This window comes from Lithobates pipiens, unplaced genomic scaffold (genome assembly GCF_037356315.1).
Source record: "Lithobates pipiens isolate NorthernLeopardFrog02 unplaced genomic scaffold, aLitPip1_a1.2 Scaffold_16, whole genome shotgun sequence".
NCBI classification, from domain to species: Eukaryota; Metazoa; Chordata; class Amphibia; order Anura; family Ranidae; genus Lithobates; species Lithobates pipiens.
The window spans coordinates 213,394,204-213,412,032 of record NW_027507748.1 but is presented as its reverse complement, the minus strand read 5'-3'; the positions used below and the strand labels follow the sequence as shown (position 1 = coordinate 213,412,032).

The 17,829-nt window shown below is 40.2% G+C and overlaps 1 protein-coding gene across 1 annotated transcript in view; it reads left to right on the top strand.

Annotated features, from left to right (window-relative positions):
* The window catches only part of LOC143982350 (arf-GAP with SH3 domain, ANK repeat and PH domain-containing protein 3-like), a 114,569-nt gene that overhangs the window by 76,830 nt on the left and 19,910 nt on the right, over positions 1-17,829 (top strand). The window contains exons 12-16 of the mRNA XM_077480988.1: positions 2,394-2,481; positions 8,533-8,581; positions 8,673-8,833; positions 14,062-14,195; positions 14,279-14,370. Of these exons, the coding sequence (XP_077337114.1) occupies positions 2,394-2,481; positions 8,533-8,581; positions 8,673-8,833; positions 14,062-14,195; positions 14,279-14,370 (524 nt within the window). The remainder of the gene's footprint in view (positions 1-2,393; positions 2,482-8,532; positions 8,582-8,672; positions 8,834-14,061; positions 14,196-14,278; positions 14,371-17,829) is intronic.

Here is a 17,829-nt window from a genome sequence, read left to right as displayed (position 1 = left end):
CCCGCTGAAGTCAACTTCCTAGACCTATTGGCTAAAACTCAGAAATATAGTTTAGCCCACATAAATTACCTTATACTTTAAATTCCTTGCGGCAATTAATGGAGTACTTAAAAACCTCCATGTATTATTTCAGGAGAATTCTTACTCCCAGAAACTTCATACACTTAAAAATATTCATAATGTTACAATCATGCTCTATTCACTATAATATCTAAACAACTATTTCCAGTATATATTCAACAATAGATAGTGTGTGTGTGTGTGTATATATCTATATATATATCTATATATATATATATACAGTATATATATAATGTGTAGCATATACTTGCTCTATTATAATGTAATAATATATAGTAGGAATTTATGGCTAATGAAAATTGCAACACATTTTAGGTACAGCTTTTTTGTAAAATAATTTCTCTCCTTTAAGGCCTTATGTATACTGTTGCTGGTAAATGGTCGTTTAGGAGCAGTTGGGCATTTTTTTTCAACTGCTCCTGAACTCTTATGTTATTGTATCAGTACATGTACACATGTTCGTTTATAGTCATTTCTAGGCAGTTGCGTTTAGAGGCTTTTTTTGGAACCCAAAAAAAATGCGTTCAGAAGCTGTGTTTAGAGGCATTTCAAACACCAAACATGGCTAAACACGGTAACTCACGTTTAGCCGCATTTTGATTACAGCCATTTTTGGTTATTTTGAAAAATTATATTCTATAAAAAAAATAATAATAATATATATATATATATATATATATATATATATATATATATATATATAATTTTTTTTTCAAATGCTTCTAGATGCAAATGCAGCTAAACGCAGGTAAACGCGACATGTAAACGTGGCTAACCAGCTGTTTTTAGATGCCGGTTTCCAGCTGTCAAGTTAAATTGTTCAGGAGAGGTTGAATAACGTCCCGTGCACAGGAGGCAAGAAAAAAAATACGCCTGTCAGCTCATTTGAAAAATGAATGTCAAGTCTAAACACTGGCCATGGGCCTTCTTTTTATCTCTTCTGGCTGACAGAAATAGAATTTATGATCTGAGAGAACATAAAATAAGACACTTAAAACCTTCTTGTGAGGGTTTATTAGTTTTAAAGACAATGAACTTAAGTTAGCCTCTTAAAAAAAAAAATAAAGGAACAAGATGGCTTCTGAGTTCATAAAATATATATGAAAAGTATACGATATGTATGTATATGTATATGCCTTAGGAATTCTATGTATATGCCTTAGGAATTAATTATTTTTAACCTCAATAGTCCTGACAATGGGTTGTCCCTAGAAAAGTAATAGAGGGTAAATCATCCAGTGGAGACCCTAGTTCTGATGACCTTTGGTTCCTCAAGAGATTTCCTTTATTTGCAGGGATTTCCTCTCACTTCCCGTTTGGCCATGGGACAGGAAGTGAAAGGGAATCTCTGCAATGACACAAAGATGACAAAAATAAACCTTACAGGGGTTATAACCCTCCCTTACTCCAAAATGTAAAAAAAATGTTGCCTATAGTTCTACTGTAAGGGTGCTTCAGGGGGAGGGTTTTGGGATTATAGACAGACTGCATCCCCCACTGCAGGCAGCGCTGACATAAGGACATCCGCGCTGCCTTCTAAGAATGACAAGGGGGCAGTTACAGAACTGTAGCCCCACTCAAGGAGACGGGCAGAGGTGTCTAGTCTTATGTTTCACAAACTGCTGCTCTTTAGCAATATTTATGGGAAGCTTGAGGCTGCATTAGATAAGATTCATCAAACTAATAAAAAGACTAAAGTAAGCAAGGAGATAATATAAAATATAATATAAATATAAAATAAATTTTGACCAGTGTTTAGCTTCAAAAGAGTTTTGGCTAAAATTCCTCATCAATGCTGACCACACACTAGTAGATTTTGAAACAAATGTCTGTGCGAATAATCATATACACATTTATAAGATAATTCTCAATACATTCGATGACTTTACGAATGTCATTCGAAAGTACTTCAAAATGTTGTTTGCTTTATCTTTCAGCTTTGGAATGAAGGTAATAACCTGAACAAAAACCACATACACTGTTAGAAATTTGTTTGTTCAAGAAAAAAATTCCATCTTGTTCCTTTTAATTTTCTTCTCACTGCGATTGAAAATCAAACGAACATTTTTAAAACAAAAACATTTGAACAAAATTCTGTGTGGCCATCTTAAAATTCTTTTTATTAAAGGGAATTGGGCCACTGCTTGGTAAAGTACAGAGCAACTGGGAGCTACAATCTCAGTTGTCATGTTTTCTGAAAATCCATTTGAATAAAGAAATATGTATTTTCCTCTACTACATTTCAAATGTGGTATTTGTGCTGTGTGTTCTTGCATATTTTTATTACATTTCATGCTTTTTGTTTTATTTAGATTAATCGGCCTCCGGTGAAAATTAAATTACTGACGTGCCAGGTGCGACCAAATCCAGAAGACAAGCGCAGCTTCTATTTAATCACACGTGAGTTGTGGAGAGACAGGTTGTCCACGTAGACGTGTTTAGACCTGTGAGAAAAGCTAAACATTTCTGCTAAGCTACAGGAAAAGTTATTTTTATTCTGCTAGAAGAGGAGGAAACTCTGATGCTAAAGAAGAATTCCAGGTTTGGTATACATTCACCGGGCCACTTTATCAGGTACACCTGTTCAATTGCCTGGTAACGCAAATTGCTAATCAGCCAATCGCATGGCAGCAACTCAATGCCTTTAGGCATCTAGACGTAGTGAAGATGATTTGCTGAAGTTCAAACCAAGCATTAGAATGGGCAAGAATTTAAAGCAGATCTTTATTCGTTTTTTCAACTTTCCATCTATTAAATCTTCTGCCCTTGTTTTAACTTTGGATAGTAAAACTTTTTTTTCTGCCAGTAAATAATTTATACGGCCCACTTCCTGTTTCTTGTCTGGTCATTAGCCTAGGCTTATGACATCATGCACAGCTCTCTCTCTCTCAATCTCGTGAGAGTTTGCCAGAAAGGGAGGGGGGATGAGTCATAAGAGGTCCATTGAAAGCTGCAGGGCTGCAGAGCTAGAGGTGTGCCTCTGTGTGTCTGTATAAATCCAAGAAGTGAACAGGCAGCAGCTTCAGCCGCCGACAGTTAAAATAGATGCAGTCAGATTCAGTGGAGGGAGATTTCTGCAGCATATCTGGCAAGTACAGAATCACAGTATATATGAAATAATATGCAAAGTGGTTGGAGGGAAGCTTCAGAATGGTAAAGATGTTTTTATTACAAATTATGTGAGCAGACTGCAGTTCCTCTTTAAGTGACTTTGAATGTGGCATGGTTGTTGGTGCCAGACGGATTTTCACACACAGCCATCTCTGGGGTTTACAGAAAATGGTCCGAAAAATAAAAAATATCCAGTGAGCAGCAGTTGTATGGACCAAGATGTCTTGTTGATGTCATAGGTCAGAGGAGAAGGGGCAGACTGGTTTGAGATGATAGAAAGGCAACAGTAACTCAAATAACGACTCGTTACAACCAAGGTAAGCAGGATACCATCTCTGGAAGCACAACACACCGAACCTTGTAAAAGATGGTCTACGGCAGCAGAAGACCACACCGGGTGCCACTCCTGGTAGCTAAGAACAGGAAACTGAGGCTACAATTTGCACAGACTCACCAAAATTGAACAATAGAAGATAGGAAAAACGTTGCCTGGTCTGATGAGTCTTGATTTCAGCTGTGACATTCAGATTGTAGGGTCAGAATTTGGTGTAAACAGGAAAGCATGGATCCATCCTGCCTTGCATCTACGGTTCATGCTGGTGGTGGTGCAATGGTGTGGGGGACATTTTCTTGGGATACATTGAGCTCCTTAGTTACAATTGAGCATCATTTAAACGCCAAGGTCTACCTGAGTATTGTTGCTGACCATGTCCATCCCTTTATGACTACAGTGTACCCATCTTCTGATGGTTTCTTACAGCAGGATAATGTACCATGTCACAAAGCTCAAATCATCTCACCGCTGGTTTCTTGGACATGACAATGAGCTCACTGTTCTCCAATGGCCTCAATTCAATAGAGCACCTTTGGGATGTGGTGGAACGGGGAGTTCACATCATGGATGTGCAGCCGACAAATCTGCAGCAACTGTGTGATGCTATCATGTCAATTTGGACCAAAATCTCTGAGGAATGTTTCCAAGACCTTGTTGAATCTATGCCATGAAGAATTAAGGTGGTTCTGAAGGCAAAAGGGGGTCCAACCCGGTACTAGCAAGGTGTACTTAATAAAGTATCCAGTGAGTGTATTTTTTCATAGTTACATTGATCCAACTTGGACCAGTTTAACAATGTAAACACCATACCTGGTTTTATGCCCCTGGAAGCTGGAAAAACTGAAGTAGACACAGATACTCCATCGAGCTTCATTTGCTTGTGGGTCCCAAGCTAAGTGGCCAGCCTAATGCATTCTGAATAGAGGAGTTTGGCTGCTTGACATAGGGCCATTCAGAGAATGCTTAGTGGTACAGTTAATTAATTCTGACAGCTGGTTGGGCCAGGTGTTGGAATAAAATAGCAGCAGTGGGAGATTTGTCCATCCAAGCCTAAATGGAGGAATCTCTTATTTTTTCTGTTTCGCCTGCATGCTGCATGAAAATGATCTTTATGTGTATGGCCAGCTGTAGAGAAAGGTGAATATGTGCAGCTTTGGGGGGCGGAAGTTAAGTGAACCTGTTTACTTTGCCCTGCCTTGGAAAATCACAGGTTCCTATAACTAGTGTTGTGTACACAGCTGTTTATTGTCCTTTCTGCTGTCTCTCCTTGTTAACACAGCAATCCTCTATAGCAGTGATGGCGAACCTTGGCACCCCAGATGTTTTGAAACTACATTTCGCATGATGCTCCACTACACTGCAGAATGCATAAGCATTATGGGAAATGTAGTTCCAAAACATCTGCGGTGCCAAGGTTCGCCATCACTGCTCTATAGTGTGTCAACACTAAAGAGATGGAGATGTTTAGAGTGTAATGCACATGGGACATCAAAAATGCTGTTTTTACAGGTCTTTTTTTTTTCTGCCTCTACCCTCCTATACCCACTAACCACTAGTGTATAAGGAAGATTTACTAAAACTGGTACACGCAGAATCTGGTGCAACTGTGCATAGTAACCAACCAGCTTCCAGGTTTTATTGTCAAAGCTTACGTGAACAAGCTGAAGTTAGAAGCTGATTTGTTGCTATGCACAGCTGTACCAGATTCTGTGTGCACCAATTTTAATAAATCCCCCCATGTGTGTCCATGTACACATAGGCGTTTGCAGGCATTTAGAGGCAGGAAAAAAAACCTCACCACTTGTACATTCTGAAGAAAAGTGTTTGGTCGCATAAACAGGCTTTACTGTTAGACGCGTTTGGTCACATTTGCACGTTAAAGTATTTTAATAACCAGAATAAATGAATATTCTGGGCAATAAAATGCATTACTACCAAACACATGAACGGGCGGCTTTAGGCGCGTTTTTTTAAGCCTTCATTTTCATCCAGGGAAGTCAAAAAATGTCATGTGTGCGTGAGCCCTAATATATAAAAACCCCAGAGCTGTTTCATACATGCCATTCAATTGCCTAGTGCAGGGGTGTCAAACTCAATTTCATCGCAGGGCACATCAGTAGTATGTTTGCCCTCAAAGGGCCGGTTGCATTTGGGGTAGGCAATGTACAGAGTGCAGAGTTCAGGAGTGTGTTACGTACAAAGTGCAGAGTTCAGGATTATGCTACATACAGAGGGCAGGGTTCGGGAGTGCGTTACGTACAAAGAGCTGCGTTCAGGAGTGTGTTGCGTACAGAGTGCAGTGTGCAGGATTATGCTATGTACAGAGTGCACTGTTCAGGAGTGCATTACGTACAGAGTGCAGAGTTCAGGAGTCGGTTATGTACAGAGTGCAGAGTTCAGGAGTGCATTACTTACAGAGTGCAGAGTTCAGGATTACACTATGTATAGAGGGCATTGTTCAGAATTACACTATGTACAGAGTGCAGTGTTCAAGAGTGCAAGAGTTCAAGATTACACTATACAGAGTTCAGAGTTCAGGAGGGTGTTACGTACAGAGTGCAGTATTCAGGAATGCGTTACGTACAAAGTGCAGAGTTCAGAATTATGCTACATACAGAGGGCAGAGTTCCAGAGTGCATTACGTACAAAGAGCAGCGTTCAGGAGTGTGTTACATACAGAGTGCAGTGTTCAGGATGTTACTACTCTGTAAGCAGAGTTGAGGGGTTCGCTACCTACAGAGTGCAGAGTTCTGGGGTATGCTCTGGACAGAGTGAAGGGTTTTGGGGTGCGCTTTGCACAGATTGCAAAACCTAGCTTCCCCCTCCCTTCCTACCTTGCCTTGCTCCAGTAACTCCCTATGTAGGCGGCTTTAGTACCGTTCCTATGTAGGCAGCTCTCTCTACTAACCGTGTATTTGGCTCTATTATACTTCAAGTGTAGGCGGCACTGCCTTGCAGGAGGATTGTTCTTGCTCTCACATTCTGGAGAGCTGTCCCAGTAGTGAGGGATCTGTTACATCCGGAAGCCGCTGAAAGCAAAGTTGTCCCTTGTAAACACTGAAGGCTTCTGTGTTTACAAGTGACAGCAGGGAGAAGGAGTGGAGGGTGAGAGCTGGAGGTGGTGGAATGGAGTTCTGCTATGTTCCAGGCTTCAAAACTGGGTGGGAAGGCGACATAACAAGGCCTGGCAGGCTGGATTTGACATATGTGTCCTAGTGTATTGCCTTTTATTAATGGTAATATTATACAATTGTTTTAGTTTTGAAGTCTGTGTCAAAGCTATCTAGGTCATCTCTTTGGACGTACCATGTACGTCCAAAGAGTGAGAGTGAGAGACATTGGGGTCTGTTAGTCCTCTAATGTCTCCATAAAGAGTACCAGTCACCTGCTCAATGCTATCACATAGGAGTTTATTAACCGCTTGTGATAGCAATCAAGTAAAAAAAAAAAAAAAAGAAAGAAAGAAAAAAATAATAATAAAATATTTTAAAATATAAAAGAAATTGTCGAAAACCCCTCATTGCAAACATAAGCTCAGGGTGTACACGCATATGTAAACCACAGTTGCGTGTGTGACATATTGCCGCATACGTCAGAGTGAGAACAATAATTCTAGCACAAGAGCTCCTAGTTAACACTAAACTGATGAGCTGTAAAGGCTTTTAAAGCGTCACCTATAGGGATTTTTAGGCACCATCATTTTTGGCACTATTGCGGGCGCACGCAATTTTAAGACATGGAATATTTGGTATCTATTTACTCGATGCAACCTCATCTTTTATATTTTAACCAAAATAGGTATTATATGGTGTTGTTTTGCCCTAAAATTCATTTTATTATATTTTTTTCCTGAAAATTGGCGTTTAATAAACAGTTGCAAACAAATGTGACATAGAAATTTACAACTTACAATTACAATTTACGTCTTTTTTTTCTACAGGGCCTCTGCTTTCAGGCAACATATAATGTTCTGGGGGATTAAGTAATTTTATAGCCAAGGATTAAGATTTTTACAAATATGTGACAAATAAACAAAATTGCTCTGGAGCCGAACTGGTTAAATTCCTGGGAATGTGAAAGATCCTTGGAACATGAACACTTCTCACCTAAGATTCAGGTCTGGACTTGGCTAGACAGTCCTGACATTTAATGGCTTGTCCACATTGTACCAAGCCTAATGAAGCAGTAGTGTTTATATACTACCACCACTGCCAATGTAAAACCATTACTGGACTAAGTATGTGCATAGACCACAGTTTGCTGTTTTTTCAACTTTGGCTATTGAAACCAGTTATCGTGACAAAGCTAGAATTGATAGAAGACAGACATAGGAAGAACAGACATTGTGGTTACTACACCAGAGTGGGCACGTGCTGTCTCACTTCCTTCCCTTCTCTTTCACAGATAATCAACAAGAATGACTGTGAAGTTGAATGTAGCTGTCATTGTAATAGTGATATCTGTAACATTCTGGACATTGGAGTCATGCTGCTGCAATACTGTACATTTAACGTCTAGCCTAAAGTAAATCTGCACTTCCATCAAATAATCATTTTAACAGCCTTTGAAAGCAACACCATTATGATTGGTTACTGAAATCCTGTTTCTTGTAATACTACCTGCAGCCTCCTGGCTCCCAACAGATGATTGGCTCATTCATCTCAATACATCTCCAAACAGCACCCTCTAGTGGTGACCAGGAAATGCTAATTTTCACAGAGCCAGACTCTGCTACTGGAAACAGATATTTTCCATATTTTGGAGATATTTCTTTAGTACAAGTATCATATTGGTGTTTTTCATAAGCCAGAGGGACAAGTACAAATGTATAATATTTAGCGATAGTAACAGTGATTGATCTAATATTTATTCTACAGAGATTATATGGTGAGATTGTAACATATATGGTGAGCCTTACAGTGACTTTTTATTTTTGGTATTGGTTGAAAACATCTTCAGGATTGTATGAATAAATAACCCTAAAGCACTTGTGTCTGCACTTTTAGATAACAGAACTTATCACTTTCAAGCTGAGGATGAATCCGAGGCATTCGTGTGAGTATTATGAAATCTATTTTTCTTCTAATTCCTCATCTTCTGCTTAAAATGTTTTTCTAAACTCCTCTTTTTTATTTTATTTGCGAAGGTGGATATCTGTACTGCAGAACAGTAAAGATGAATCGCTGAATGCAGCCTTTGGTGGGGATGGAAGCTCCAGTGACAGCTCCCAACAACTAACAAAGCAGATCATTAATGAGATCAGGTCCTTACCTGGGAACCAAGTATGCTGTGACTGCGGAGCCCCCGGTGAGCTTTATTAACCACTTCAGCTCTCATACCTATATACCCCCTACGGACTTGAGCAATTTTTACATTTCCACTATGGGACTGTTTATTTGGCTATAGCTTTGTCATTACTTAAAGTGTTACTAAACCCAGGACCCTGCATTCATTATATCTGGTCTCTCACAGTACACAGAACATGGAAATGCAATTATTTTAGGAAATATAAATTGCTAAATACCTTTTGTCATCAGCAGTATATAGCAGTCTTGTGACTTCTTGTGTCTGGCTAAAGCTTGTAGGAAGATTTTGTTTTCTTCTTCTGACTGTCCTATGAGGCTGCAGGACTCCTGACCCTCTGTCTGGACAGTGCTGATTAGCCCTGTGCCGATCACATGCACCCTCCTAAGAAAAAAAAAAAGAACTCTCTAGCATTACACACCAAACTGAGCATGTGCAGATTACTCTCAGGGCTCTGCTCTATCAGGAGATGGATTGGGGACTGTGGAAAAAGGGGAGGATCAGAGAAAATAGGAACAAACAGCCTTTTTTACAAAATACGAAGGACTAACCCCTTAGGTTCTGTGAGTGAGTATAACAAGCATGCTTTACTGCATATACAGACTGATTTTACTGTTGTGGGTTTAATAACACTTTAAGAAAACAAAATAATACCGTAGAGAAAATTGTGTGTGCTTTAGAGGTTGGAACTTACTTGGTTCATTTTCCTACATATTCTGGGAATTTTGTCTCACAAATATGGAATCAATTAAGTAATTTTGCAACATCGATATCAGGTTCTTCAATACATCCCACACTTCATAACTGTCTATTACAGGCATACCCCACTTTTAAGTACACAATGGAGTTTATTTACTAAAGCTGGAAAGTGCAAAATCAGGCTCACTTCTTCATAGAAACCAATGAGCTTCTAACCCCAGATTGTTCCATTAAGCTTTGGTAATAAAACCTGGAAGCTCATTGGTTTCTATGCAGAAGTGAGCCTGATTTTGCACTTTCTAGCTTTAGTAAATAAACCTCATTGTGTACTTAAAAGTGGGGTATACCTGTATTCACTAAAATCAAAGGACTATCTATACCTCATATGAGACTGGTTCACACCATATGTGTAGCAATTCATTGGCTCTTTTAGTATTTATTTTTTCATCATATATATATTCTTTACACTACTGTACAAACATTTATTTGTACAATACCCTTGATAGATTGTATCAATATATATTTTCTACTTGTCAATTTTTCAATAACTATATAACTGAATAACCTTTTTAGATGTTATTTTTACTGTAATTGAAACCTCTTATTGTACCACAATTTAACCTCAATAAAAGTTTGTAAACATAAAAAAAAGAAAAGAAAATAATACATATATGTTATTTTGTTGACAAACTAGACTTTTTAGTTGGCAACAGTGTATTGCAGAACTTATTTATGTTTTATATGTTCTAAAGACAGAAAAACGAATTGTTTTCATTTTGACCCGTCTAAGCCCTTGTACAGACGGTCGGACATTCCAACAACAAAATCCGTCAGATTTTGTCTGATGGATTTTGTCCGAAACTGGTGTTGCATACACACGGTCGGACAGAGTTGTCGGAAAATCTGATCGTACGTAACGTGATGGCGTTATTTCATTACGACAGGACTACATTCAGGCTAGTAGCCAATAGCTTTGGTCTAGGAATTTGATCTGAGCATGCGTGGCACTTTGTCCAATCGGAATTCTCTACACACAATCGGACAAAGTCCGATCGGATCATGTTGTCGGAAAGTTTTATAGCCCAGCTCTAAAACTTTGTGCGTCGGATATTCCGACGCAAACAGTCCGATGGAGCCCACACACAGTCGGATTATCCAACAACACGGTCCGATAGGACATTTTCCGTTGGAATGTCCGATCATGTGTACAAGGGCTAAGGCCTCTTTCACACAGACGATCCATTCAGGTCCGCCTGTCAGTTTTTTTAGGTGGACCTGAACGGACGCTCCATAGACCTCTATGGATCGTCGGATGTCAGTGGTGACATGTCCGCTCACTTCCGACCCGCTCCGATCCGAAAAAGTGTGACGGAGGAAAAACCTACTTTTCCATCTGTCTGCAGATCGGATGGGGTGACCACGGACTCTACGGTCCATCCTCATCCAATCCCCCATAGGGGAGAGCGGCGCTCTGACAGGCCCATCCCTGCACAGTGTACAGAGATGAATCTGTCATCTTCCTGCTCAGCGGGGATCAACGGAGCGATCCCCCGCTGAGCAGAGCGGGCTCCGTACACGGACACGTCTGTGTGAAGGAGCCCTAAGTTTTAAAATAAGCAGTGATACAGTAAATAAAAAGTATACCTTTTGATGTTTCTGTTACAAAGCATGGCCAATATATTTGGAAATGAAAATGTTTTATTTTTTTTTATTTTGCACCTTTGTTTTTATGCAACACTGAAAAAATTATTAAACACAATGAATGTAAGAAATATAGTAGCTAAGGAGAGAAGGGAAGGAATGATTTAAAGAGAGGTGGTTTTGGTTAACTAGGGGTAATGAGGGTTTAAATAAATTACTTGTAAGGGGTCTTTGAACACAAAAAAATATCCCAAATTTTGGAGAAAAAAAATGTTTTTCTTAGTTTTTGTTAAAATTTTTTGTACATAAGTAATTTTTCTTCTTCATTGGTGTGCGCTGATGAGGCTGCACTGATGGGGCAGCACTGAAGAGCACTGATGAGGAGGCACTAATATGCAGCACTGATGGGTACTGATAGGTGGAACTGATATGCAGCACTGATGTGCTTTGATAGGCAGTACTAATGGGCACTAATAGGTGGTACTTATGGGCAGTGATAGGCTGCACTGATGGGGTGGCACTGATGGGGTGACACTGATGGAGAGGCACTAATATGCAGCACTGATGGGCACTGATAGGTGGCACTGATGGGCACTGATAGGCAGCACTTATGAGCAATGATAGATGGCACTGATGGGCAACACTGATTAGAACTGATGGGTGGCACTGATGGGCAGGCACTGATGGGTGGCACTGATGGGCAGGCACTGATGGGCACTGAAAGGCAGCACTGATTGGCATAACTGATGGGCACAGATTGGCCTCATTAATGGGCACAGACTGGTGTCACTGATGGGCACATACTGGTGGCATTAATGGGCACAGACTGGTGGCATCACTGATGGGCACTGTTGGGGCTGCATTGTAATCAGGGCACTGATAATCAGTGCCCTAATTACCTTTACACATCTTCCCTCTGAGGAGATGCCGCTGGTCAGCTCTCTTTGTCTCACACTCTGTCAGAAGGAGGTGAGGGGAGACAATAAACAGTACTTCCTTGTTTACGTATGATCGGCTGTGATTGGACACAGCTGATCACATGGGTAAAGAGCCGACGTGGCTCTTTGCAGAGAGCGGGGTCATGCCGTGTACCAGGAACAGATCAAACTGGGCACCGTCATATGACGGTGTTCCAAAACAAGAGCCACACCACTCCGCCATCATTTTACTATACGGTGTACAGCAAGTGGTTAAAGTGATTGTAAAGGTTTTTTTTATTTTTTATAACAAACATGTCTATACTTGCCTGCTCTATGCAATGGAATTTCACAGAGCAGCAGCAAACCTCCTCTTTTTGGGTCCCCCACCAGTGCTCCTCCCCTCTGTCCAGTGAAGCAGCTTCCCATGGGGGCACATTTGCATGCTCGCTCCAGAGCCCCGCTGCTGCTTCCATTGACACAAACAGCAGGTCTTGGCCCTGCCCCCCGCTCCCTCATCACTGGCTTTGATTGACAGCACCGGGACTGCCCAGTGCCCCAGCAAAGCCAAAGAGACCCGGAAGTGAGGGGAGAGAGGAGCTGTAGATGTACATGGCACTAGATCAAATGAGGGCTCAGGTAAGTAAAAGCGGGGGGGGGGGGGAGGCGAGGGGGGATCCTGACACCTAAACATTTTTTACCTTAATGTATGGAATGTATTTTGGTAAAAAATGTTTAGGCTTACAAACAATTTAACCTCCCTGGCGGTGTGAATTTTCTGTACCAAAAGCGGTAACTCCGAGCCACACTTGGGATTGCATAGCAGGATTCATGTACAGCTTGCTTACCTTATCCCCAAGATCCTGCGATGTCCCTCTGCTGTATGTGTGAGCCGTGTCTCCACTCAATCTATCACAGTGCCGCACGGGGACGGAGCCCGGCGCCAAATTCAAAAAGTGAAAAACACACAATACATAAAGTACACTGCAATATTACAGAATACATTACTGTATCAAATTATTTCATATCCCTTTTGTCCCTAATGCTTTGTCCAGTGCCCTGCATGCAGTTTTATATTATATATACTGTTCTTCCTGCCTGGAAATTTGAGACTGTCCATAGCAACTAAAAAGTGCCCCTTTACGTCAAAAGTGGTTTTAGACCAGCTAGAAAACAGCGATAATAAATTAGAATCACTCGCAGAATTGAGCGACAGTGAATCGTGGGGAAATTCATCATCTAACACTGAAAGTGACAACAGGCAATTCAGCAACTGAGCAAATTTCAGTGTTTTTGATTTGATTACATTATTGAATACATTTTATTATTATTATATTGTTATAATTATTATATAATAATTTATGATTTTGTGTTTCAAACTTTATCATACCCCGGGATATCTACTAGACTCTTGTTTGGACAGATTTAAGTGTGTTATTACTGAAAATTACAGGCCTACAATATAAAACGCCAAATTTCCATGCAAAACATTGTACCGACATAATTATACCACCAGGGAGGTTAACTAATATTGTATAAAGAGCAAAGATTGCACCTTTGATCTGCAATATGAATGAAAGCGTGAATATAATGTATCAGTACATTGTTAGACTGTATTACTTATTGACATTTGCACTGGAAGTGTCATTTTACACAGACAGCTGCATTTTGACTGTCACTACTGCTGTGTAAAACACATTATTTTGATAGCCAGTAACCGCTGATAGGAGATACGACCAGACCAAATAACATTGTTGACTTTTTTTTAAGGGCACATCTCCTACGCCTAAGGTCCCCAAATGGTTGATAAATGCCTTCCTTGAATTTCACTTTTTTTTTTCTCCGACACTCAATGTTGTCTTTGTTATGTCTTGTTATTTCTTGCGAATTCCATCTTCCATTTAATACTTTGAACTGTTACCCATCTTGCCTATTTGCCTAATTTGTTTTGTATCTGTTTTGTTCTTGTGGCAGATCCCTCTTGGGTGTCTACAAACCTAGGCGTTCTCATCTGCATTGAGTGTTCTGGGATTCATCGTGATCTTGGGGTGCGGCACTCACGGGTCCAGTCTTTAACTCTGGATTTGCTAAGCACATCTGAATTGCTGGTAGGTGTTTTGTTGTTCATATTTAAGCCTGTCTGATTCTATATATGCAATTCACATACCCAGGCATTTTCCTGTCTTTAAAGCTTGCAGTTTCAATTGGGAACGCCAAACTGAATGAGGTTTTTGAAGCTGCACTTCCTACGTCAAATCCAAAGCCCACATCTAGCAGTGATATGTAAGTCTTTGTGTGGATGACCAAGGTATAGATTGTGAATTATGACGACTGCATGCAAGACAACAATGTAATGGGACATATACTGTATATTTAGAGCAGTACGCAAACTGCAGCCCAGGGGCCGGATGTGGCCCTTTGCTTGGTTTTATATGATCCTTGGGGCACTATTTCACCAACTGACACAAATGATGGGGCACCATTCCTCCAACTGACACCATCAATGGGGCACTATTGCATACCTCCCAACATTTTGAGATGGGAATGAAGGACACCTACTTGCAAATGTATGTAGGTATAGGACACACCCCCTGCCACACCTCCTTGAAGGAGAATTAACTGAAAAAAAGGTTAATTAAATCCACAAGGCCTTTTTTATACCACTATTATTCCTTTATATTGGCTTATAAATTTTACTAATGTAGCAATATCCAAGAAATTTGATAAAAGGTTGAGCACTGGGAAACACTTTTTGAAAGATAAAAAGTGCATTTTATATACTATATAGATCAGACCAAAATTAGGGACAAATGAGGGGAAAAAGGGACTGAGGGACATTGCTCCAAATCAGGGACAGTCCCTCAAAATCAGGAACAGTTGGGAGCTATGCTATTGTGCCACTCATACCAAGAATGGGGCACTTTTTCTTCCATTAAAATGGGGCACTAATGCTGGGGCATTTTCTACTCCCACTGGCCATAGTCTGGCCTCCCTAAAGCCTGAAGGACAATAAACTGGCCCTTTACTTAGTAAGCTTGGAGACCTCTGATTTAGGGTATAAGTTGAAACTTTATCCAATGATGGGGGTGATATGGTGGAAAAATCTAAAATCTCATTCACTATTTTTTCCGATTTGAATGCACCACATCAAACATGTAAAGCTAAAGGTCAAGCGACAGCTTAGGCCCCATGTACACTGCTGCCTCTAAATGTTCGGAGACAGTTGAACACTTTTTTTCAACTGTCCCTGAACTCATTCAATGTTATCTTATGTGTATATGTACACAGGTTCGTTTACTGTAGTTTTTAGGCAGTTGCGCTTATAGGCCTTTTTTTTAAGGTACAAAAAATTAGTTCAGACGCCAAAGTTTCCAAGGTTTCAGACCTCATACGCATCTAAACGCGGCTAAACGTGGTAACCCGCGTTTAGTCGCTTTTTTTTCCCGAAACACTTCTAAACCCAAACGCGGCAAAACGCTGCAAAATGCTGCTAAACGTGGCATGTAAATATTGCAAACGGACTTTTTAAATGTGAGTTACTATCTGTCAAGTTAAATCGTTCAGCAGAGGTTGTAAAAACGTCCTGTGTACATGAAGCCTAAAAACTCAGCTTAGATACAAAAATGGTTTTAGCTGTCAAAAGATGTGTATTTCTTTTCAGCAAACCTTGTAATCAAGGCAAGTCAGGCAATTGAGCAGTACAGCTTGGTCAAGGCTGCACACACAGGCTGCTGATTGGACAGTGAAGGAGCAGCAGCACACTCTTCAAGGCATCTCTATGCTCTCCCCTCCTGTTAGCATTTTCACAGACATATTAGATTATAGGTAAATGAATGCACAATGTACGGAGCAGAGAAAATATATTATATTTAAAAAAGTAATAGTACCTGGAGTCCCTGGAATTTCTGTGAAAACGGATGGATCTTATTTATTGTTAAAGGCAATGAGGACAAGCATATTAAAGCCTACTTCCACCAAAACCTTTTTTTTTAGCCTTGAAGTAAATTGAAGGAGGGATAGAATGTCTTTCTGTATTTTTATTGCTATTTGTAACTCTCTATTGGCAAGATTGTAAAGGTTGTCTTTGCTTTCCTGGCTTGGTGACACTGCATATTTGTATTCTAATGTCACAGGGTGTTTAGTGAATTGAGGACAGCAATAAAACCTAGCAGAATATTAACTCTTCACCACTCTTTTTAGTAGTAAAAAAGATGTGACTGGAGTTGGGTGAAAAGTAAGCATGTAAATGCCTTTTCAAGGCAAAGCGACAGTCTGGCTTTAGGGCTCATGCACACGGGAAGTTTAAAAAATGCCAACGCTGCTGCCAGAAAAAAGCAGCTGTAAAAACATGCGTTAATCATGTTTTTTTGAGTAGCGTTTATGCACATTTTTTGGGCGTTAGTGTTTTTATGGCATTTTTACAGTAAAAACTTTGCCTATAATGTAAAAACGCCAAAAGCGGGTACACATGGCTAAAAGCTTGTTACATTGTTTAGCCGTGTTTAGCAGCGTTTTTTTGGCATTATGCATTTTTTGTTTAAATATTTTATTGTTTTGGGGTTTAACATAGTTCGGATTTACAAAGAAAGATAAGAACTATAATTTATTGTTACTTTTCATGAGATAAGTAAGAATAATAGAAGAAGAAACAGATCCTTAAGCAAGTCCTCAAAAACCATCTCAGACAGTCAGAAAAATGTAATCATATTGTAGGAGTATCTGAATGCATGACATGTGCAAGAGCAATTACAAAGTATTAGGCATGCATATTTTTGTTGAGTGTTTTTGAACACTTGCAGTGTTGTTTTCAGCTTCAATGAGGGTATTGTAATGATTTGTTTATTTCCTAATGCAAATATTTCAACTAAAGCATGCCATATGCCCAGGAGACACGCATGGGATTTTTGGCTAATGTATAGGATATTTTTTAGGCTAATGTAAATTATATTTTGTGTCTCTCTTGTAATAATCAACTGGATGATTATCAGTCATAAGCAAGCAGTTTTATAGTGGAGTACATCTGCACTGTAGGCAAATATCTGCCAGCATTCTATCATACTAACATCATACATGTAGAAACAGGGGTGGACTGACAACTCATGGGGCCCCCGGGCAAAAGGAGAAGATTATTGGGCTCCCGGGCAATCAGCGATTATGGGGCCCCCAGGCAATAGGAGATTATGGGGCCCCCCAGGCAATAGATTATGGGGCCACACAGTATACACACACACACACACACACACACACACACACACACACACACACACACACAGTATACACACACACACACACACACACACACAATATACACACACAGAATACACATACACACACTGAAAAGGTACTGGAGAGGCGGGGCAGCTATAATCTTGGGATTTTTTTAAAAACACAGATTTTTACATACTGTCACTAGTTTTATTGAGCCTGGCAACCCTGATGGGGCCCCTTACTGGCATGGGGCCCTCGGACAGTGCCCGAGTGCCCGAATGGTCAGTCCGCTCCTGTGTAGAACACAAAAGAAGAAATAGGACAGGACTTTGGAGGCACCAAAGGACACTTAGTCACACTGGTGCCTCCAAAGTCCTGTCCATAGGCGTGCACACAGGATGTGCCAGGGGTGCCTCGACACACCCTAATTCCCCCGTGTGGCGCAGATTCCCCCTGTTTAGACCTCTGAAATAATAATTTTGTTGTTCAGGAAATGGATATTGGTTTGCCAAGAAGCATGCATGTTGAATGATT